The following is a 24936-nucleotide window of genomic DNA, read 5'->3' on the forward strand; positions in this document are numbered from 1 at the left end:
GGTTGACCTCTGAGACCCACCGGTATGAGCCCTGAATCTGTGATGCACTCAACGTTCCAGTTGATGGCTTTGCTTCTCCGTTCCCTCCCACGCATTTCTTTCCAGTGGGCACTCGAGGAACACAGACTCATTCATTAAAGAACTCCTTAGCTTAGTGAAATGGGCCGGCCAAATCTCATTTATTGTTTTTAAAATATGCTGTATTCCATCTAAAACTCATTCAATTTAGCAGTGCCCTTTGACCAGCCGCAGCTTATTTTTTCCATGAGCAAATGTTTAAGTCAGTCCATGGGCTTTGAATGTCCAGCAGAGACTGAGGGTGAAAGCTGAGACGGTAGATGTGCTGGGGGCTGGGTAAGAACTGATTGCCCATTTCTCAGAAGGATACTCCCCTTCTCCAGAGTCGGGCGGACAGGGACCCACAAAAGCAGCTCCAGGCTCAGGGGATGGTGTGATCTAGTCAGAACGTCTAACTTTCTTCCACTGGTAACAGGCAAAACAGACGGCTCGTATTTACAACTTTCTACTGGGAGGAAGGAGTGGCGGCAGAACGTGGGAGTTTAGAACACTTTCAGAAGACTTTCTGATACGTACAGCTGAGGAAACACACGGCCAAGGAGCCACTGAGGGGCAGGAGTCTGAGACAGCTGCACAACCACACAGAGCAACTGTGCAGCAGCTCTCTAGGGAGGCAGGGCATGTGGACGGAACAGCAACAGTCCCCAGCTTCCCTGGAAATGCTACAGCGCGGAGTGTTGCTAGACCCACGCTTACCCAGAATCCCAAGCATGACCAAGACCAAAAGGCAGCAAACAAAGAAGAAAGTATAGCGGCTCACACCTCTGGCCCCAACACAGGGAGGCTGGTGAAGTGCTGGCCCAGCACCGGGAGGCTGGCAAGGTACCAGCACAACTTCCAGGATAGTCTAGGTCTATGGTACTCAACCTGTGGGTTGACCCTTTGGCAGTCGAATGTCAGCTATCTTTACATTACAATCCATAGCAGTAGCAGAGTTACAGGAATGACGTAACAGTGAGATAGTTTTATGGTTGTGGGTCATCATAACATAAGGAACTATAGTAAAGTGTTGCAGCACTAGGAAGGCTGAGAACCACTGTCTAGGTTATAGAGTGAGACACTCAAAAAAAATGAATAAAAATAAATAAATAATAAAACAGAAGAAAAAAAAGACTCCCACAAATGTCATTTGATCGCCTCCCCAGCCCTTTGGCAAGGCCTCTAATTACCATGCTCAATGCCATTAGAGGAAACCCCAAGGGTCAGTCATTAGGATGACTAGGTCTGCTTGTTTTGCAGCAAATGTCACAAAATGATAGTGTGCTCTGGGATCAGGAGTCCTTGCTTGATGATGGCTCATGATGGCCTGTCCCTGCCTTCTGGCTGCATCCAGTTCTCCAGCTCTCTGCCTCCTGAGCCTTCTTCTCCCTCTCAGTCTGGTGATTCTTACCGCAAAAGGTAAGCACATAACCGTGTGATAGCACAGGGCTGGAGCCTTAGTGCTCTAGAGACAAAGGTGACAGGATCTCAAGTTTAAAGCCAGCTTGGGCTATATTGGAAGACAGTGTCTCAAAATACTAAGGCTTGGGAACATAGCTTAGTGGTATGGCACTCGCCTGCCATGCACAAGGCTCTGGGTTCGATTCTCAGTGTAGAAAAGAAAAAAAGATTTCAAGGGAGGCCTTCGAAAGGTCTTCTCTACAGAGAGGGTTGGAATGACAGGGGCTGTGTATGTATCTGGGTTTGTTTTTATCGTGTGGGCAGTGGCACCTTAAACAGCCCAGCAAAGAGGAAGAAGTGGGGAGTCTCTGCTCAGAAGAGGTCAGGAGGCTAATGCTCTGAGTTGTCTCCCCCACACCAGGGTTGTGCTTCCTCTACTGTGTTCTGATCTTATCCTTATCTTCCCTATCTTGCAGGCTCTGTTTAGGAGATGAGAGTTTTAGGAGAGTTTAGGAGATGAGAGTCAGTTAAATTCAGACATCTCTGGGAGCGGTTTCCTCTATGGGTTGCTGAAAGTGTTTGTTGAAAGCACACAGCCATACTCAACTACTCTCCCCCCCCACCCACAATACCACAGCGAGGCTCCACAAACAGCCTTCCTTCCAGCAGTGACCTGGCTGGACACCAGCATGTCTTGGTCTAGGGACCAGAGACAACTTCAAAACCCCCAGTAAGCCAAGCCCTTCATTAGTGCACATTGGCTTTGTGGATCACAGTTCCAGTAAGCGGCCTGGAAAATCTGGCCTCTAAGTATTAGCAAACTCACCAAGAAAAAAAAAAAAACTGCAGAAACAAAACCCCGACATGTACACACACAGCAAGTGTGGAGGGAAGACCTTGTGCCATGGGCATCTCTCCTGCATCTGCACACTGCTGTAGTGTGAAGGACTTTGCACCATGGGCATCTCTTCTGCATCCGCACACTGCTGTAGTGTGAAGGACACTACATCATGGGTATCTCTCCTGCATCTGTACACTACTGTAATGTGGAGGACCCTACACCATGGGCATCTCTCCTGCATCCGCACACTACTGTAGTATGAAGGACATTGCAGCATGGGCATCTCTCCTGCATCCGCACACTACTGTAGGGTGGAGGATGTTGCACCATGCACATCTCATCTGCATCTGCACTTCTCTGATCGATGTGTGTGTTCAGCCACATTTGCATGTGTCTGTGCGTGCTGAAGGCCAGGGGTCTTCAGTGTCTTCCTGTGCCACTTTTCCATCCTATTTCTTGAGACAAGGATTGGGAGTCCACTGATTGCTAGACGGGGGACATCTGGCCCCCACAGGCTCTGGTGCTACGGTTACAGTTCCAGAATGTATGTGGGTGCTATGGATCTGAACGCAGGTCCTCATGTTTGCACGGCCAGCACTTTACCTACGGCGCCACCCCAGCTCTCTCTCCTAGTGCTTTCAAGAGCTGCTGTCTCCTAGAGGAAACAGGGACTACCCAAAGAGTGTGGTATTCAGTACAGGCAGTGGTTAATAAAATTAGAGTGGCCCGTGAACAGCTTTGGGTGCAAGGAAAGGCCTGATGGGAGATGGAGGAGATTTTGGTCATTAGAGAACCAGTCTCTCCACAGCCCATTTATATAACAAAGAAAGTCTAAAGTAGGGCTTGGTTGCACAGGCCTATCTGCCCAGCTACTCAGTAGGTTGAGGCAAGAGAATTGCTTGAGATGAGTTCAAGACTAACTTGGGCAACACAGTGAGACTGCAGCCAAAAGAAGTGGCGTGGCAGAGCACTGCCCCACATCACAGGGCTCAGCGCCAACATGGCGAAATCAATTAATAAATAGGTATTGTCTACACAGACATTTCCTTCTCTACAGGGTAAGCCTGTGCCCTGCCCCAAGGTGATTTAAACACAAGAAAGAAGTGACTGTCCCCCATTGCCATAGTTACTTTTCTCTGGCTATGACGAAACACCCAGAAAAAAGCATCTTAAGGAAGGGTTTATGTCGCTCCACAGTTTGAGGGTACAGTTCAATGTACAGCCAGAGGCAGCTGGTCACACTTCACAGGTAGGCAGGTGAAGGCTGCTGTTTAGCTGGGCCCCCTCACCCCAGTTAACTGGATCAAGATAATTCTTCACAGGCATGGCTAGCGGCTAACCTAACTAAGTAACCCCTCCCAAGTGTGCCTACAGGCTTGCGGCCGAGGTGATCCCTGAGCCTGTCGGTTGACCGTTAGCTGACATCATGCCCTGACATTGTTTCCTGTGTGAAGTTTGGAAGGATTGATGGCGAGTGCCCAGTAGACCCCAGCTTTGAGCGGCCGGCAGAGTGTGGTCCTCTAGCTGGGGCTTCACTTCGCCATGCGACCTGGGCAGTCACTCTGCTCTCGGACTCTGTGCTTACTCCCTGGATGATAGAAATAATTACACTCAGGGAGTAGGTTTGGGATATAACTAAGTGAACTCGTGTCCAGTATGGTCCCACAAGCCCCGGATATAACTCAGGACCTCCATCTCTGCGCCGGTCTACCTTGTCGAGGCTATAATTTCACCTGCCTGCTGCCTTTAGCTCCTCCTGCCCTTGAGTATGTGCTTAAGAAAGATGGGAGTCCAGGAGTTGGCTCCTCCTAGGACAGTGTCAGGATCTATCTCTCTGATAGAGGTAACCAGCAAAGGACAGCACAAAGGGGCAGTCTGCTCTTTGATATGCTGATAGCTGAAGAACCCTGCCTTCATCTTGGTTTCTTTCTTTCCCATTCCCAGTGCATGCTGGGAACCCCCATAACAATGTAGTCTGTGGAAGAGCTGCTTCCGTTCACCCACAGCTCCTTGGCCAGGTCGTTAACAGCATTAGTTGGTAGAAGTGTTTGGGTGACTTTGAAATCTGGGGCTGACAGCGGTGATGTTGACAAAGGCACCTTCTGTAAAATTTCTAACTGCAGGCTTTGTCCTGACTGTATCAAATGTGCACCCACTTGGGACAGTAAGGTGAGAGAAGAAAACACCCAAGACATTTTAGAGCTAAATCCTGCCTTGGGTCTGATGAGAAGTAAAGCATCTGTGGCATTTTTTTTTTTTTTTTGAGTAATGTTTATTCGATTGGGAATGCTGCTGTGGCTGAAGTAAGTGGTTTAGAAATGATTCAAAGCGGCTTTCACCAGAGCACAACTGTGTTTAAAGTGTGTTTAAACTAGATGTTTGCTTTGTTCTCGAGCGCTTTGTGTAACGAGCCACGTGAATCTAAAGTCACAGCCATCAGATAAATCCCTGTGTGTGGGAGAAAGCAGAGCAGGAGCCGCGCGGTGACCTGAGGCTTGGCGGCTGTGTGTGGCTCAGCACTCAAGAAAGGTTCCGGCTCCTCGGTCCCGGCTCCTCGTATCGATGCGTAATAAGCCACATGGCTAAACAGTGATGGTTTTCTAATGGGAACTTAAAAGGCCTTCTTACATAACAAACCAAAGGCATTTCAAAAATTAACTTCAAAAAGAAAATTGAACTTATCGAACATTTTTGTTTCCTTCAGGGGAAAGAAATAAAGGGACACACCAATTGTCCCCCAAACAACACATTTCTAGCCTCAGAGCTTTCTGAAATTCAGCAAGCCCAACGCAGCATTTTGAAGTTCTTTCCCCTCCATTTCCTACCTTTATGGGGTAGGGGCTGGAGATGGAGCCTGGTGGGAGAGCGGGTATACGTGTGGAGCCTTAGGTTCTGGTTCCCCATAGGGTACCAGTGTGCACACTGCGTGCACACTTCCCCACTTCAGGTATGGCTTTTCCAACATATTATTCATTAGCCTTGCGGAGCAGTGTGCCACAGAAATACTTGGGTCGAGTCTGTCCTGCTAGCCATGGTGCTCTGACCCTGCACAGGTGAGCCAGAGGCTGACCGTTATGGAGAGACTGACACACCCAGTCCCTTATGAGTGCCTGTGTGTCCAAAGATACTAGGACTTGCTTTGTTTTTGCTTTTGGTTAGTTCATTTAGTCAAGGCATTACTCTAGGCTTGCCTCAAACTCAAGGCTATCCTCCTGCCTCTGTCTCCTGAGTGCAGAGGCTACGGGCGAGTCACCATGCCTGAGTTGATACTAAGACTTTCATCCCTCTACATGCAGTGCTCAGTGATCCGAGAGTCAAGTGTCCAGGGAACATTTTTTTTTTTTTTAAAGAAAACAAAACCAAGTTTAAAAGGAAATGAACTGACAGTCTTTGAAAACCAACAGCAGTGTGCAGTGTGAGTCCAGGTTTGGTTTGGTTTTGAAAAAGAGAAGGGAGGGTCCTGGGACCCTCCTCCAATCTAGTACCCGAGGTCCCTGGGACTACAACTCTTTATCTGAGCCTGGAAGCCCCAGCTGAGCCTGTTTCCACACGCACCGCACACGTACCGCACTGCACCGTTAAAACAAACCCCACTGCTTAGGCAGCCTGAAGGACGCCTATTTCCCACAGCCAGGATGCTCAAGGGCACAGGAACCCCTCAGGGGGACTGAAGAAGAAGCTCTTTGTGGATAAATTGAAAAGCCCGGAGGAGAAATAAAAACACAAGGCGCCATGCATAATTTCCCCCAAAGACTTCTAGATCTCCTTTGAGGCGATTAGTTCAACTCTGGACCGATTCCCAAGGAAGGTGCCAAAGACAGCAAACTTCTCTGACAGAGATGAAGCTCACCAAGACCCCAGGCTCTCTCCATCTGAGAGGTGAAAGTCCTCAACGAGGCCTGCTGCGCTTCCAACTCCACAAATATTTGCCTTTACTTTCTAGAAAGTTTGACACGTGGAGAAATATGTATCTCTATATGTTAAACTAATTAATCGTCTTTTCCAAGTTGTATGACCAAAGGCTTCATGAGACATGAGGCTTGCACGTGAGTTCTGCGTTCAAAGGCCCTTTCATGCTACCTAAGTTTAGCTAGAACCCTAAAGGCAAAACATCCCAAAGCCTGGGGATTACATTACATCAAACCCACCACATTAAATATGTGGGAGAGGGAAGGACCTTAGCACTTTCCAGCTCTAACCTGGGCTGTGCTGATGCCATCTGTTTAATAACTACTGTGACAGATGAGCCTGCCTGCTAAAACAAAGGGTTGAGCCGGACCAGGTCCTTAGGTTGTAATTGGCAACAGGACGTGTCACATGCAATGCATAAAGAGGGTCCACTGGTAGCTCCTGTATGGCAGAGTCTTAGAGTCTACGGTCTGTTTAGCTGTTATTTGTTTGCTTTGCATTTCTGTTCCTTCAAATGAAGAACACAAAGTCATCGTATTTTCGTAAAGGAAATAAGAAGGTAGAGCCCAAAAGTTCCAACGTCCTCCCGGTGGGATCTTATCAAAGGATGCAGACACTTGCAATTTGTTTGGAAGGAAGTTTAGCTACAGAAAGAAGCAAGAAGGCAGATACCACGGATTGGAAAGTTTAACAAGGATTCCAACAAGGCTGTGCCAATTGATGCCAGGGGGCACAAGCACCTCCATCTCTCTGCCTGGCCATAGCTTTTCCTGTGCAGTGAAGCCCAGCTACAAGCCCTGCTGGGATAGCAGACCATGCCTCACCCCCGGCTGGCTGACCCCATCCCTTGCCTGTGGTGTTTGTTCATCCACTTTGCTTAGCATTAAGACAGTGAGCAGCCACCAGGCAGGCTGGGAACACAATAAACGCTCTTGTTTCCAAGGGGAGAAACACACAAAGCTAATGGTCAAAAGGACGAACGTTAACACAAAGACCTCAGTGTCTCCTGTATTGGTGCCCTGACCGAGGACAAGTACAATGAGTCCTCTCTCCTCACTGACTTGATAGGTGAGAGAAACAAATGCATGAATGAGCAGGAAGTGCGGGGGATATGTTATGGAGGGCAAGGGTATCCTAGAAGGAACTTGTGAAAGGCAGACAGCCCTGTGTGATACTATTGGGGTCAGAGAGGTATAGCTGGGGATTAGCACCTGGACAGCCCAGTGAAGCCAGGTCTCCTGCACTGAGCATCTGGGAGGAAGGATGCAAAGGAACAGGGCAAGGCAATGCAAAGTGTCTGTTTCCTGGGGGATGCAAAGCAGAGGTCACTGTTGGCTGAGGCTCTCTATTCTTCTGGGGTCTGGGTAAGAGGACACACTAGGAGCCCCGAGGTAGAGATGGGTTTTCTGAAAGGCCTGCTGCCATTTGGCATACATATCACTCACAGTGCGGCTCGTAAGGAGGAGGCGGGTCTCCGCAGGGCACACACTCCATGTCTTGAAACCCAACAAGTTTGGTCTTCCGGTAAAATCTAGAGGAGGAAGGAGAGAGGCCTGGTTATTGGTGTCATCTGAGCTCGCTGTTGCAGCCGAGCTTCACGTCGCCATCAGCAGCAGCCCTCTAGAACCAGCACTTGGTGAAGTGAGGCACCCAAAGGCTGGGCAGGTGGTGGACACTGCACAGACTCGTTCCCTGCACAGAGCATCCTGACTCTAGGGTGGGATGCTGGAGAGGGGGTGTGAAGCCAGTGGGCTCTGGCAATTCTGTCGTAACCTAAACCACAAACCCCTTTTAAATAAAGTACTAGGTTTAGCATTTGAATCTTAGGAGCCCAAATGCAGCACATATATTTTCATTAGACATGTTTGTGTGTGTGGGGGGGTGCCAAACTAAATATTAATTGTGGTTACTTCTAGATGGTAGGAATTCAAGTCATTCAAAACTCTATCAATAAATTAATAAATTAAATTTATTTAAAAGGAAACATAAAGCATCAACAATATAGCTAATGAGCGGCACCAAACTAAAAATTAGTGGGCGTGGCTTGTCTCTTAAAGGGACAGAGCGGACCATTACAGTTATGATTACGGAAATGAAACTACAAGGACGAACTTAAAACCACCGCTGTGAAAGGGATGCTACAACTAGACAAACAGCAAAGAGCATTACCCATAATTAAGTCAAAGTCCTCACGTGATTAATCTGTCTGTCTGTTTGTTTGTTTTGCTTTTTGAGACAGGGTTTCTATGTGTAGACCCGGCGGCTGTCCTGGAACTCACTCTGTAGACTAGTCTGGCCTCGAACTCACAGAGATCCGCCTGCCTCTGCCTCCTGAGTACAGGGATTAAAGGTGTGCACCACCATGCCTGCCTAAAACTGGTTTTAAATGCTTAAACTCTTAAATAATCAAATGAATGCTAATTGATGTGGAAATACATCATTTTTGTTTGGAAAGTAGGGGAAAGAGTAGTGCAGACACACAAAAGCACACAGGGTGGGGGGTGTAGGAGTCAACATTGGCAGATAAGAAAGAGGCCCTATACTATCCCTAGAAATAAATAAAAGTGAAAACGCTCAAGAGGGAAAAGAAAACAAGTTTTAAGGTCTACCAAACTGTATTCACGTATTCACGTCCTATCTCGAAACCTCTAGTTTCTGAGACCCGGCTTTTTTAAAGTTACAACCAATGTCTTGACTGGCAATTTTGTAATTATCCTGTGTGTTAGTGTTTGACCTTGTGAGCAGGTTGGTAATCCTGGAAACTTAACAACAGTTGGAAAAGGTCTCAGCTGAGCATGCCAGGTGGGGGCATGTCCGTAAACCCAGGAGGACTGAGGCCAGCCAGAGCTATGCAGGGAGACCCCTCAAAACAAAACAGCACCCAGAATTCCTAGATTCTTTGGTAAGCCACAGAGTAAAATAGCAGCTGACCAAGCTCTGGACATTTCTACCTAACTGTTTAACGGCGCTGGGGCCTCCTCTGGCCCTGCCTGTGAACTGTGCCCACGCCACCCCTTCCTGGTTGGTCTTCTACTCAGTCCTTACAGGTTGTTCAAACATGGCGGGACTTCTCCACCTCCAGCCTCACAAGCATGCTGGTTTTCAAATACATGATCTATTTGAATGAACTATTTTGGTAACTGGGTTTTTTTTAAATTTATCTATTTATTTGCTTATTAAGGGAAACACAGACATCAAAACAGTCTTACAGCAAGGGAAATTTCTTATTTTTTTTAAATGTTAAAAAATGTCTACATTCAATTCCAATATTTGATCTATCTCTATTTTTAAGTGGCTTTAGAAAACGTATTTTTGTGCCTTTAGTGTCTGCTGTTGAAAATGCTACACAAGTTTTTTTTCTGTACTAAAAAACTATTAATAGACTTTGCCAATATTAAATGAAATTATATTTGATAATTTCCTGGATGGAGGTATAAAAAAGAACACAATATTTATTTATTTATTTGTTTATTTGTTTGTTTGTTTGTTTATTTTTGGTTTTTGAGACATGGTTCCTCTGTGTAGCCCAGGCTGTCCTGGAACTCAGAGATCCACCTGTCTCTACTTCCCAAGTGATGGGATTAAAGGCGTGCACCACCACCCTGGATACACACTACATGGATATACACTACAGTCTCTAACAAGACACTTTTAAATAAGAAATCTCCCTTCCCCATTGGTGGTTTTGTTCTGAGACAGGGTTCCACTAGGTAGACCAGACTGGCCTCAAACTCAAGATCCTCTTGGCTCTGCCTCCTGAGTGCTGAAAAGAAAGATGTGTGCCACCACATTTGGCATCTATTGCCTTTATTTAAAAATCTTTATATGCATCTTTCTGCTGTGGCAAAAACTACGCACCAGCAAGTCTCCCATCATAAGCAGCTTTAGGGGTGTGCTTGAACAGTGCTGCCTGCAGGCGGCTTCCCCGGCTAAGGCTCTGGTCCTATTGGCCCCTACTTTGGGCTCAGTAGCTCCCTGATTGCTCTTCCTTCTGTTTCTGTAAAGGTGACAACTCCACACACCTCATCTAAATGGCAACTACAGCATCGTCAGCTTGTGATTGGCCTAGGCTATAGCATGTCATCCATACTGGAGCATGTGACGAGACTACTGTCTTTCGCAAGGCCAAGTAAGGGCTGACTTCTAGGCTCCCCTTGGATTCCTTTGGCCTGTTTATCGCTCTTTGTGCCAATACACACTTTTGGCTATTGTAGCTTTGTGGTGTGCTTCAGAAAGAGGGAGTATGAGTTCTCCAATCTCCTCTTTGTAGATTTTATATGCCCGCAAATGAGTAACTTCATGAAAATCTGGTAGGAAAGCGTTAGATCAGATATTATTTGAACATATTTTCATAGTCAAATCAGAGGAGAAGTTTGACCAATCACTGAGTGCAGCCGGGATTTGATCCAGTTCATCCAGTTTTAGATCTGTTCGCATTACAAGTGGCACAGTTTCCTACTGCTTTATCCATGATCCTGTTGAGGTCAAAGGTCAACCTCCAGCGTTGTTCCTTCCACTCTGGGTGTTTTGAGACAGTTTCTCTCACTAGCCTGGACTTCATCACACAGGTTTCATTGAGCTAGGATTACACACACTAGGGTTGGCTTTTTGACTGTAGGCTCTGTAGATGGAACTCTGGTCTCAGAGTCAGCGTGGCCAACGCCCCTTGCTAATTAGGTACATGTTCCATCACTGAGCCACCTTGCCATCTCTTAATTTGTACTGCAGTTTGGGACACAGAAACATTTGCAACTGCATTTCCTGTCCAAGTGAGGTAGGAAATACATTTTTTTTAAAAAAATGAAACAAGATGAAAGGGAACAAAGACATTCATTATATAAAAGGTTTGGCTAAAGTGGCTTCGGAAGCTCGATGGTAAATCTGTTTCTGGCTTTCAGACAGACTATATAAAAAGACAAACGAAACCCATACTGACCTTTGCTTACTCGCTGTGGGACGAAGAGCGTCGTGTAAACACATCTTACAGATGTGAAACTCACTAACAGCGTTGTGAGGAGACAGTTCTAACTGAACCCAATCCAAGCTAGACTGGTAGCCTGGCGGACACGTTTGAAAACGTCATTCTAAGAAACCCTGTGATGGACCGGCACATTCCCACCAGCGAGAGCATTTTGTCACCCCTAGAACAAACCTTCTAATCACTACCATCCTTCATTGGTGCTCCCCGACCCTGAGCCCAAGCAGCCCGGGGTTGATTTTCCATATCTATGGATTTGCTGGTCTGGGCATGCGACAAAGGTGACCACCAAATGTGCAGCCCTTAATGACGGTCCTCTTTCACTGACCACAATATTTTCCAGACCATCTACATTAGCAGGTGCCAGCATTTCTTTCCTTTTTATTCCTGAGCAATATGTCATTGTTCAGATCTACCCCATGCTGTTTATCCACCCATCCGCGGATGAACATCTAGGTTTGTCAGAAGCCCTTCTAGTGGGCTCTAAGAGAACACCATACACCAGGTCACTTACAAAAAACAAATCATTTCTCATGGGGCGGGAAGCACGATGCCCAGGATCTAGGTGGCAGAGACAGAGATCACGAGAGGCAGCCTTCTTGCTGTATCTTCATGAAGGAAGGAACACTGTGTCCTTACATGGTAGAAGGGCAAGAAAGGGGCATAGTGCCCTGCCGGTCTCCTTAGTCAGTTCAGGAGAGAGACACCATCAGACCCAGTTCTGGCTTTGAGGTCTAAGGTTAACCTGTCACAAAACAACACCAAAATTCTGGAGGGGACCAACTCAATACACTGCAGCATTGTCCCAGCATTCTGGCTATTGTGTGTAATGCTGCTACAAACAGCAATGAATCAGATTTTTGTATGCACAATGTTTTTTAAAGGTCTTGATTATATGCTCAAGCACAGAGCTATGGAATCTATGGTACCTGTGCATTTAATTTCTTAAGGAAATGTCAGCTCATTTCCTAATGTGGCCACCGATTTCCATCGATCACATAGGAAGGTTCTCATTTCCCCACAACCTACAATCATGTGTAATTGCCTGTCTTTTCATCTATGGCTACTCTACTGGGCGTGAGTGGGTGTGGTTCGGATCTGTGGCTCCCTAAGGGCAAGTAGCTTTTCTGCATATTCGTCATTTGCTTTTATTATTGGAGAGCATCTACTCAATGCCTTTATTTTTATTTTAAATTGTCTTTTTGGATTATTGAGTTGCAGGAATTCTTCATATCTAAAGAATATTTGAGGCTATGGTGAGTCAGGTGACGCCCCCTGCAGAGACCCAGAACCCAGGGAGCAGTGAAAGGAGCAGTCTAAAACCAGACACACATATAAAAACCAAAATGTATGCCATGTTTCTTCAAAAATAAAAAACTTTCCTGCCTCAAAGACACCATCCAGAGAGCGAAAAGACAGTCACAGAGCAGGCTGAAATGTTGGTAAGTCCTACGTGTGACAAGAGATGTGTTTACCCAGACACATGTGGACCACCCAGGATACATGTCAAAGAGTCCATGGAAGGGTCTTCCCATTCCCACCTTCTGTCTCTTCTACTCATATCCTGTCTTACTCTTTTCTCCTCCTGGGACTCCCTGGGCCTCTCTGCAGAAGCAGAGGGAGGTGGGGTACAAGACTGAACCTAGAGCATTCCACACAGAACAAGTACACAATCACTGAGCTCCATCCTTAGCCCTGACTCTCTTTAAAAATACTGTGAGATGGTATTTTTCAGACATTTATCTCAAGTGTTTATTTGGGGCGGTGGAGGTGTGGCATGGCATGCATGCCAGAGGACATCTCGCAGGGAGTTAGATTTCCCCTTCCACTAGGAGTATCCTGGTGTTTGAACACAGGTCAGCAGGCTTGGAGGCAAGCATTCTTACCTGTTGAAAGATTCTGCTGACCCGGATTAAACCTTAAAGAAAAAACCAGAATGACGCAAGTTGGGCATGGTCAGGAATCTCTGCCTCCTTCTCCTCTGACCTATTCCAGGGACTGAGGGAATGCCCATTGCTGAGTCTGACAGGGCTCCTCTTCTGTGAGCAGCCTGGCAATCCCTTTGTCCATTTGTCTAAGTGTCCCTGTGCACTGGTTTGCAGAAACTCTCGGTTTTCAGGGCACACCCCTTTGTAAGTGTGACTGCTCTGCTTTGTCACAAGTGCCGGGAACGGAGTAAGCTCAGAGGCCACAGATGGAATGGGACACAAGTTCCAGATGTTGCCCAAACATCTTCATGTTCTTATCCCTGTGTTTTCAAGTTTGGAGGGAACGGGAGAAATACCTTGGGAAACCTCTCATTAAATAACAAAGAAATGGCCCAACTCACCCGGGCAAGCAGTCCCCGCAGACAGCGTCGCTGGTGTGTGTGCAGTTGGCCCTTTGAAAGCGATTCACTAGCGCACAGTCCACGCATGGCTTGCACTTCTGGAAGCCCCAGTCTTCCTTGAACCTGTGCGGCCTGCAGGGCACACACTGTGCATCCTCTCCATAGCCGAAGCCACATTCCTGCGGGGATTAGTGGGTAAAAGACAGCTATTCATACTTTGCAGGCTTGAAAAAGAAAAGGCTGCTGGGATAGAGAAGACCCACCGAGGCCCGCCTTCCCCCGGCACAAAGGCGGCCCTTTCAGCAAGTTCAAATGTGTCTTCCCTGGCTGGTAATCTCTCTTGTGGCCTGCCCAAGTGTCCTTAGCCATCCACTTTATGCCAGAGGCGGTGAACATGTGCATAAGAAAAGGTCTCCTGGATTCCCACTGGGGCATTAGGGCAGAATCGTGGTACTTTTTTCACCCCCTAATTAAGCCAGCCATGTGACCGCTCCGAAGCCAAAGCCAGTGGGCCACTCAGACACTTGCTCACTCACCAAGGCAGAAAATAAGCGCAGCCCTATCAGCGGTGCAGCTTCAGAAGATAAAGGCCGCTGTGTGAGAGGTTTCCTAAGCCTTAAAACGCTGACTGGCTGAACATTTTCTGTCACCAGAAGGCCTGTTATCTATCTGTTCAAAGAGAGCTAAAGTGGTACTAAGGGGTTACCAGCCAGAGCCCGGACTACGGCTCAGAGGCAGAGAGGCTGTCTAGCGTCAAGATGCCCTGTTCAATCCCTAGTCCTGCAAAGGAAACAAAACGCCTAAAGGCCTCAAGCGTCAGGTGCACTGCACTGTTCGTTGGCTCGTCTCCGGGATGAAGGAAATAAAAGGCTCTTTGGCACTCAGATGATTACTTCCACAGGTTCAAGAGCAACCTAGGCTATGGCAATCACATAATATGATTGTCATGCAGTCTAAAACCCAGGCTGCAGTTGTGTACTCAAGACTAGTTGTTCAATGATACACGAGGTCGATGTTGCGGCTGGTCTTCAGTAGTCGTGAGAATCCTGAAGAAGGCTCTGATGCCAACGAAGGGACAAACTTGCCAGTGCAAGTGACAGCAAGCAAGCAAAGAGTGAATGCTTCCTTCCTCCATGCCCTTACAGAGGCCGCGAGCAGAAAGTGTGGCCAGGTTAAAGGTGGGTGTGCCCATCTCAAAAGATCTGGATTAAAAGTGGGTCTTCCCGCTTTAAAAGATCTAATAAGAAAAAAAAAATCCTTCACAGGTGTACCAAGCCTCTTGGGTTTTTTGTTAATTCCAGATGCAGTCAAGTTGACAACCAAGAATAGCCATCACAAGTCCACCCCCTGTGAACTCGACACACAACCTTATCTCCTTATGGCCTGCATAATTTCCAAATGAAAACAATAACCAGGTCATAATTATACCTATCATGATCTAACTATGCCATGTACAATCGCAAATGCATTATATATTTCATCAGGTCGTAATTACACCTAATATGATGTAACTGTTCCTCATAAACCACAAACACATAATAAACTTTAGAATAGGTGGCAATGTCCCTTGAGGGTCATTCTTTTGGCAACTCGAAACTTAAATATGATAACCACTGATATTTTCTTAACTGACGTTACATTGCATGATAAAGTAACTGAGGAAAGAACACAAATATCTGTATAAACATATTCCTAGCAAAATACGACAGAAACATTCATGGCAACCATAATCATTAATTCTGCAACTGGTCACGTGGCCTGAGCTGGTGTTTATAACAACTTTCCTCTATCATCCATTCTGTATTTCCTCCATCATCAGCAAGTACCTCAACAAATCTTGGTTCTTTTCCTGGGGGAGTGACCCACCTTCATTCCTGAAGGGTCCACAGTCTTCGTCATTCTACCTGGATCCCTGAAGGATCTCCTGCACTCCAGACATACTCTTTCTTACCTCTGTTGTAGAGAAGCAATCTGATTTGCCTTTGGTAATCTAGATCAACCACCCCTTTTAACACTGTTATTTCTTTCTTAGCCTGTTGGTTTAAGGGTATCAGAAGCTCAAAGTGGCCAGGGGGAGTCTGAGCTTCAAGTTCAATGGAACGTATGTTGTGTCTACTGGTGGAAGGGTTGCCTACTCTGGAACCAAAACTTCTAAGCCAGCAGAACTTAAGGTTGTGGGAACAGGAAGGAAAAAACTTTCCTAGTGAGTCTCTGGGGTGATAGTGAGTGGAACTATTCCCTTTTCCACTCCTAGATTCCTGGAACCATGGACTCTGGCTATGGAAGAAACCATACCATATAGTAGACACTGTTCCAAAGCATACACCACCTTCTGGAAATACTGCCCCACCCCTCCAGTCCGTGGCCAACCCATTAGTAACTGTGTCTTCAAAAGGCCATTCCATCTTTTTATCAGGCCAAATGCTTCAGGATGGTGAGGAACATGGATTCCATGATTGTAGGCCCACTGTCAGACTTCTCTGGCTGTGAAGCGGGGTCCCTGGTCATAAGCAATACTGTGTGGAATACCATGACAGTGGATAAGGAGTTCTATAAGTCCACAGCAAATCCATAACCAGAATATGTATCCATCTACTCCAGTCAGGACAGTATTGTTTTTTCCACTGAGGAAGTGGTCCAATGTAATCAACCTGCCACCAGGTTCCTGACTGGTCTACCCTGACGAATGGGGCCATATCTGGGGCTGTGTTGGTCTCTGCTGTTGGTAGATCTGGAACTCAGCAGCAACTGTAGCCAGGTCAGCTTTGGTGAGTGGACGTCCATGTTATTGAGCCCATGCCTAATCCCCATCTCTGCCACCATGGCCTCTTTGTTCATGGGTCCATTGGGCAATGGACAGGAATGAATGAAAGAGACAGACTGGCCACAGAAAGGTCACCTTATCTACTTGATTACTGAACTCCTCTGCTGAAATCACCTTTTGATGAGCATCTACACGGGACACAAGTGTCGTCACACCCTTTGCCCATTTGGAGAGATCTATCTACATACTTCTTCCCCAGATGTCTTTCTCGCCAATTTTCCAATCATGTTTTTCTCCAAGTCAATCCATTGGTTGTGGTCCATTAAACGGTGGACAATCACACACCTGGCCATTTTTCCTTCCAAAAAAAATTGTATGACCATGTGTACTGCCCGAAGTCCTGACTACTGTGAAGCTTTCCCTTTGGCAGTATCTTTCAGTGTCGCCCAGAAAGAGGTTGTAATGCTGTAGCTGTCCACTTCTGGATGGTGCTGCATACCGTGCAAAACTGTCGGCAGACCGTGCCCCAGTCTTCTCTTCCTCAGTCAACCAATCACAGGGCAAACCCCACGAGGATACAGGGGCATTCTGGGGTATAGATAGCATTATACTGAGAGTAAAAGCCATTGGCATTCAGGCAACTTCTTTGTTAACTTGCTTGAGCCTTTGAGACCTCTCAGGCCTGACCACATATGTACCATTTCCATTTGATGACAGATTGGGTTGCATGGTTCTACTTGTTGGCTTCGTGAGTCAGGTTACACGCTAATTTGGTGGCCCATTGTCAAACATTTTAACAAAAGCCCCATAGCAGGCCATGGGCTGTCTCTTAAATAGAGACTAGTTGTCTGCAGATGATGGCAGAACCTTACTCCAAATCCCAAGTCTCTTCTATGAATCACCTCTAGGGGTCTGCCAAAGGCCCCAAACAGCATCCCTATCTGCCACTGACCATCAAGTCTACTGGATCATATGGTCCAAGCGGTAGAGCAGCCTGCACAGCACCTGCTGAACAGTCTCCTGTTCCAGGCCCCACACAAAGCCAGCAGCTCTCTGTGTCGCTTGGGATATGGGCTGTGTCATATGGTGTATAGGGTATGTTAGGGGTAACACACCTAAGTGGGGACTGGGCTATCTCCCGACCCAAACAGGCCCACTAAATGTTGTGCTTCTTTCTTGGTCATGGGCGGGGCCAGATGCAATAACTTGTCCTTGACCTTAGAAGGAATATCTCTGCATGCCCCACACCACTGTACTCCTAAGAATTTCACTGAGGTAGAAGGCCCTTGAATTTTATTGGTTTAGCAGACAATAATTTCCTCAGTCAAAAGTGGAAAAGGCAATATTTCCTCAGGTGGGGGTGGGGGACATCTCCTGCTGAGGGGAGAGAGACTACTTCCTCAGGTGAGATAAAACCCTCCGGAATCTGAGCTTCAGCGGGGTTCTCCCACTCCTCTCCTCCCCACATCACCGCATCCTGTTCTTTACCAATTAATGCCCTGACTAATGGCTGACACCTTCCAAGGCTGAGATTTGCATTTTCACCGTAATTCAGCCAACCTTATAATGAGGGCTCCGGTTTGATTTTGTGCAGCTTGAGCTCCGTGGCTTCCGGAGGGAAGATTCTCCTCCAGTCTAAACACACGTTAGACTGAGACCGAACATCTGGAGCGGGTCAGCTGTATCACTGAGTTCACTGTCGTCCTTCACTGTCTTCTAAGTGAAGTGGTTAATCTTTTCACCGACTTCATCCTTTTCCTTGGCCAATTTATCCAGAAATACTATGAGCAACTAAGGATCATCACCATTTTTTCCACACACTGTTAAAAGTTTTATATGTGGACTCGCCAAATCCGTTGCCTCTCGCCATCAGGACAATCAAACACAGTTATCTCCTTAAGTTTATAAAACGGTTCCTACCATGGGCTTTCAATACTCTCTGAGCTTACAGAAGAGGCTTCTGGAGCTGTAGGTGTTGGCATACTGGAAAGCTTATTCCGGATATTTCAAAAATTCACCTGTATATTTCTGTCACTCTAGAACCACTTCTGGTACCAAAATCTGTATTAGACAGTGTTCTCTAGAGGAACAGAACTTATTGTGTGCGTGCGTGTGTGTGTGTGTGTGTGTGTGTGTGTGTGTGTGTGTGTGTATGTATGATTTATGAGAGTGGCTTACAGGCTGTGATCCAACTGGTTCCACAATGGCTGTCTACCAAGAGAAGATCCAAGAATCCAGTAGTTGTTCAGCCCACGATGCAGGATGTCTCTGCTGGTCTTCAGCATACAGCAGAATCCTAAAGCAGGCTCTAATGCCAGTGAAGGAACGGACTTGCCAGCAAGAGCAAGAGCAAGCAGGCAGAGTGAAAACTTCCTTCTTCCAAGTTCTTTATAGAGGCTGCCAGCAGATACTGTGGTCCAGATTAAAAGTGGATCCTCCCACCTCAGAAGATCTGGATTAAAAGTGGGGCTTCCCACTTCAAATGATTTAATAAAAAAAAAAAAATCCTGTGCTCAGCTGCTGGGGTTTTAGTTAAGTACAGATGTTGCCAAACTGATAACCAAGAATAGCTGACACAGTCAGTATGGCAGAGAAGTAGGACCTGTGACCCCACAGAGAACATCACCAGCCCACTTGCCACATTGGTTTTCACCTGAGAATTGCTTCCCAAGGGCACCCATTGCCTGGCCACATACGCATGTGCACTCTGTGATATCTTTGGTTCTCAAAGTCAAGTGTTCCTGATACTTTTGTTGATGTGCTATGAAAGGATGAAAATCAGAGGATGTGGTTTATATGGGAAGAATAAGGAGTTGTTGGACTCAGCATGTCCAGCCTGTCACTATCTGAAACACACTAGTTCCTGGTAACCCCGTAAGGAAAATTTGCCTCTAACTTTAAAGACAGTGTGTCACTAGAGTGTTAAAAAAAGAATCACGATTCAGGACTTTTAGATTTTTTGCCATATCTGTTAAGGACTGTATCCAAATAGAAGTGTCTTTGCACAGAATCTCAATACAACCAATAAACTCTTAATTATGACGGGGAAAGTCCTAGCACTCCTGGGTGCTTACTCCCTGAAACCCTTATGAAGTCTAAAGCCACACTCACTCCCATGGAGGGAAACACTGCCCTGATGACATTGCCTGAGGGGACAGCACTTTAGAGAAGTGTTGGCCTTATGCAGGGTGACCCAGCTGGTGTTGGAGCGAGACTCCAGCCTCCACAGGTCACCTGCAGAGCCGCCACCGTGCCAAAAGCTACATCACAGGGTAAAGACGGCACACCGAGAACACAGGACATCAGTGTTAGCGACTTTAAACACAGAACCAGCTAAGGAACTGAGACGATCACAGGGTAGAGATGACACACTGAGAACACAGGACATCAGTGTTAGCGACTTTAAACACAGAACCAGCTTAGGAACTGAGATGATCACCTTTGTAAAGCCTGTTAAAGAAGGTTACAGATGCAGGTGGGATGTCCCAGCAGGTTTAAGGTAACATCTCTTGGGGCTTCAGCTTCTAATCTGTACCCCTGAATATTGAAATACAGGGCCCAGCTTGTGAAAAATCTCCATTTGTCTATAAAGTGTCACCTTTATTTTTATATAAAACCACTTTCGGGCCAAAAAGTTAAACCTGAACCAACACCAAGGATGGACGGCCTTTGCTAGAAGCTGATCATAAAGGACAGGCAAAATCAACCCAGGATTCATCAATTAACACCGTCCCCTATGCGATAAGCCTCGCTTCCCAGAACCTAGCGTCCTCTCAGCTACTATGCCTCTTCCAAGTGCAATTTTGTCTGTTTTTAGACAGAGCTTCACTCTGTAGTGCAAAGTGGCTTCTAACTAACAGTCCCCTGCCTCAGCTTCTCACAGGGATTATAGTGTGGATCACTACTCCCCTCCAATGTATACATCCTGCACAAGCTTCCGAGATATTTAGGGAGTGGAAGGGTAGAAAGTCCATCGGCCTCTCTCTTCCCAGGGCTGAAGATTAAACCCAGGACCTCTATGAGCCGAGCAAAGGCTCATCACTGAGCTACGTCTCCAACCCCATAGTTACTTTTTATTTTCGGAAAGCATCTCGCTAGGCACCCCAGGCTGCCTTTGAACTCACTGTTCCCTTGGAGTCATCCATCACCCCTGGCTCTTACAGTCTCTCTGCCTCCTCTTCTAAGATGATCCCTGAGCTGGGAGGGGAAGGGGACATTACAGATGTCCCATTTAAGGCTGAGCCCTCCACAACCTCTTATTCTCTGCATGTTGACCAGTGTGGGTCTCTGTGTTAACGTCCATCTGCGGCATGAAGAAACGTATCTGAGGAGAGTTCCAAGACACACACTGGTTTGTGGGCAGAGCATTGTTACTAGAAGTTATCTTAATACTGTGTTCATTTAGCAGAATGCTAGTAGTAGGTTTTCCCCTGGGGTCTACAACTTCTCTAGCTTCAGGTTCACGGCCCTGCTAACAGTGCCAGGGACTTGTTCTATCTCACGCCATAGGCCTTAAATCCGATCAACAAGTGTTTGGTTGCTCCCATAACTTCCGTGCCGCTCTTGCATTGGTGGGCATTTCTCTGTTGTATCCCACAGGCTAAGATGCTTACTTCATGCCTAGCACCCTAGCAATATGAAAGTTGACCAATGGGCTGAATCCTCCCAGTCAGTAGCAAATGTCCTTGATTCAAATAAGTGCTGTCTTGAGAAAGAGGATCTCATGGCCAAGTTCTGGAGAGTGAGCATGAGCAATGGGCATGATCTACAACGTTTAGGGTTCTATGGGAACCAGCTGGCCTACAACTCCAAATCTCCTTGCACTAGGATTTTTATTTTCTAACACAGGGTTATCCGCTGTCCCTCCTGTTATGGGGACATTTAAACTCATATATGTATATGTGCATATAATGGATATATTTTAGGAAGCTTATTTAGTAATGTTTCTACGATTTTTTCAAAAGGCCTTTAACATTAGTTTTCCCTCCCCACATTTCTTCCTCTACCTTACCCTCCCAGCCCCCATCCCATTTAATCCATCTCAATCCACTATTTTCCCCTTTATATCACGACACTTCATTTTCCTCCCTTGAAAGCTCCACGCCTTCTTCAAGTTTCCGAGCCTCTCTGGGTATTCCAAATGAAACACACATATCTGAAAATTCAAAGCTAACATCTGTATAGGAAAGAAAATCTGAGCTGTTTGTCTTTCTGAACCTGGGTTACCTCCCTCAGGATGACTGTTTCTCACACCATCTGTTAACCTACAAATTTCATTTTTCTTAAAAGTTGAATGATATTTCATTGCATAAATGTATCATATTTTCATTATTCATTTATTGGGTGATCGAAATTTAGGCTGTTTCCCATTTCTGCTATGAATACAGCAGCAGTGAACACGGATGGACAAGTGTCTCTGGAGTAGGATGAAGCCTGGGTGTAGTGGAGCTAGATCATGTGTTAGATCTATTTCTAGTCTTTTGAGGAACCTCTACCCTGATTTCCATAATAGTTGTGCAAGTTTGCACACCCAATAGAAGTGAATAAGTGCTCCCTTCCACCACGCCCAGCAACATCCAGCATTTGTTGTTATTTTGTTGTTGTTTTGATCTACCCGTTCTAACCAACCGGTGTAAGATGAAATCTCAAAGCAGTTTTGATTTGCATTTTTGGAGTGGCTAAGGATGTCAACTGTCTTCATCTCCAGTGTTTCACCTATATGACGTCCCGAAACAAACATAGACACAGCACAAAACGACACAAAAAGCCCCACACACGATCTAAAGAATGAACTTACAAGTTAGAATTTCTTTCAAGTTAACAGAGAGTTGTCTCCTGGCCAGTTGTGGTAATCTGTGATGTTTTGAATTTTTTTTTTTATAATTTATAGTTCAGTGCTCGCAAAAGCATCTGTCACACCCCCCCCCCCCCGAAATCAGAACAATCATAAAGATAGGCATTCAGAAGGAATTTCTTTGGACTGTGAGGGGTCTTTGCAGGAGGCCATTGTTCAGGCTCTGCAGCTTTGTGTGGGGCTTGTGGCTGTGCTGTGGACAGACTCATGCTTTTGCTGAGCACCTCTGCCGCTCAGAGCACCAGGAGCTTGCAAAGGCTTTCTCTGCCTACAGAGGGGCCTCCCCCACACCCACAGTCTCTGGGGATCAAAGCGCTGCACACGTGACTCTCGGGGGCGGGTGCCACATTGTTCACATGAGAAGCTTCTCGTCAAAGGCTCCAGCCAGAGCAGAGCATTTCAAAGTCAGGCTTTGATCCTTGCAGCCAGGACTGTCGGAGACCCGTGTACAAGTTAGAACACAACACAGAGGGGAGGAGGGGGGAGAGGGAGGCAGAAAGAGGGGAAAGGAAAGGAAGGAAGGAGAGAGTGTGTGTGAACTGCAAAGAAGCGGGGCTTCCTTTATCTTTTCAAGCCAGCATTGAAAGAAGAAGCAAGAAAGATGCTTTTTCCTACATTGGCTCCAAGGCTGCATGGACTGGTGTGCCAACTCTGCCACTTGTTGGCCCAGTTATCCTGGGATCCCTGGTCCTCAGGCTTGTCCTCAGTGAGATGGGAAGGGAGATTTCTGCTCTACGGGGTTGTTTTGAAGGATAAATGGGAAAACATATAAAAGCGAAATCAAGCACAGTGGACACCCACTAAACAAATTATACCGATTGCTGCTGTTATTATTGTGGATTTTCTACAAACAATAAAGCAACTTTCCTTATTAAAGTCTAATAGCATATTTGCGTGTTGGGGGCAGGAAGGCTGTGAGCTCAGGCCAGCCTGGGCAGTATAGTGAGATTCTGTCTTGTAAAGAGTTTGCCTAGCATGTCACGACCCTGGGCTCAATCTTCAAGACTGAAAAACGGGGGGAGGGAGGGACGACAATAATGCTTCCTTGAGAAACATGGTTAGGTTACTGAACCCCAACTTTTTCTAGCTTACCTGAAACATACTACTTTCTCCCTAACCCATTTTATGGTGAAAAGAGAAATTACCCTAAAATGCATTACAAGTTTTCTACATTGAAAAAAATATCTCCACCATCATTCAGTGGAACTGGGCTTCCCCTGCTGAGGCACCTGCAGTGTTGTTTCATGGTGCTGTCTACACTGGCAGCTGTACTGGCTCCATGGCCCTGCCAGGAAGTCCACTGTCACTCCCGGCTCCCGCTGAGATCATTTCCTCCACACTCCACCTCCTCCCATCCTGAAGAACCAGGCAAATAATCCAACTGGACGCAAAGATCAATAAGAGAGTTGCCATAATAGCATGTGTCTGTAATTCCAGCACTCAAAAGGTTGCAGAAGGGGATGGACAGGGCTACATAGTAAGACTTTATCTCAGAAAACAATAACTAAATATCAATAGGAGTTTAGTGGTTCTCATTGTTGGGGGGGTTCTAACACAAGGGAGTTCTTTCACTTTTTTAAAAATTCTGACTACCTAGAATTTGTACCACACAAGCACCATTTTGACCAATGTGTTCATGCTGTATGATTCTTGTGTCATTTATAAGATACCCATAGTATCTTACAGAAGGAGCATCTCTTGAATATGCTTGTACATGTGTGTGTGTGTGTGTGTGTGTGTGTGTGCAAGTGTGTATGTGCAGGCATGTGCATATTCCATTCTACACTAAACTTAATCATACAAAAAGGAATCCAGGCTGGCTCCGGATCCTCACACTTATAGCTCCTTAATGAATACCAACTTCCTGTGTTTGAACTTACAGATTCAGGTAACAGCAAGAGACATTTTCACTGGGTTGTGTTTAGGGCAACGAAAACCTATATCCCTGCCAGCTGTTGTGGCACACACCTTGAATCCTGGCACTCAGGAGGCAGAGGCCAGAGGATCTCTGTGAGCTGGAGGCATCCAAGCCCCCATAGAGAAACCCTGTCTTACAAAAAAGAAAGAAAGAAAAAGAAAGAAAGAAAGAAGGAAGGAAGGAAAGCCTACATTCAATATAATTAATAAAATAACATTCATGGACTATATAGTCTCACGAATCATATAGTCTCTGGGGAACTCTATCAACTTACTGGGGAGAATTTTATTTAAACTATATTTTCTTTGAGACTTGTCCTTTTCAAAAATAATCTTAGAAAACTTGCCTAATATTATTGCTAAAATCATTTTTAAAAAGCCGCAGTTCATAACACGCTAGCAAACTAATGGTAGCTCGGCGTATAACCCTACACATTGAATTAAGTAGAAACTTTGAGCGAACTGGAAACTGGAGCGAAACCGGCGGCTGCTGGGGCAGCCTCGCGGAGCAGCCAGCCACACATCCGAAGCACCATAAACACAGGGCGCTGCAATTACTCATAATCCAGGCTGGACGTAAACAGCACATAAACATTAAATTGCCCCCAATATACATGTCTGCTTTGATGTTTTCATTTCATTCGGTGAAACCAGGTGCTCCAAATGCCTTGAAGTCTTCTCCACTGAGGTCAAGAGACATCGAGCAAGTGGAAACGAGGTGAACAGCTGATGGCGCCACCCAGCCTCCAACCATCACCATCCTGGCAGGTGTGTGACCCGCATCTTTGCACGCCCGTGCCCCTCCCTAGCTTGGGACGACGTCTTTTCCTTTGTAAATTGAAACCTGCTACATACAACATCTTAAAACCTAAACAGTAGGACCTTC

At 46.2% G+C, this 24936-nt stretch overlaps 1 protein-coding gene across 4 annotated transcripts in view; it reads right to left on the reverse strand.

Moving 5' to 3' along the window:
* Positions 1-24936, reverse strand: part of Tnfrsf19 (TNF receptor superfamily member 19) — a 92585-nt gene that overhangs the window by 34739 nt on the left and 32910 nt on the right. For all 4 annotated transcript variants that reach the window (XM_085698593.2, XM_048447949.3, XM_048447939.3 and 1 more), the window contains exons 4-5: positions 13516-13694; positions 7654-7739 (exon numbers count right to left, since the gene is read on the reverse strand). In XM_085698593.2, the coding sequence (XP_085554719.2) occupies positions 7654-7739; positions 13516-13694 (265 nt within the window). The remainder of the gene's footprint in view (positions 1-7653; positions 7740-13515; positions 13695-24936) is intronic.

The sequence above is a fragment of the Myodes glareolus genome, chromosome 12 (assembly GCF_982192425.1).
Source record: "Myodes glareolus chromosome 12, mMyoGla1.1, whole genome shotgun sequence".
In the NCBI taxonomy this organism is placed as follows: domain Eukaryota; kingdom Metazoa; phylum Chordata; class Mammalia; order Rodentia; family Cricetidae; genus Myodes; species Myodes glareolus.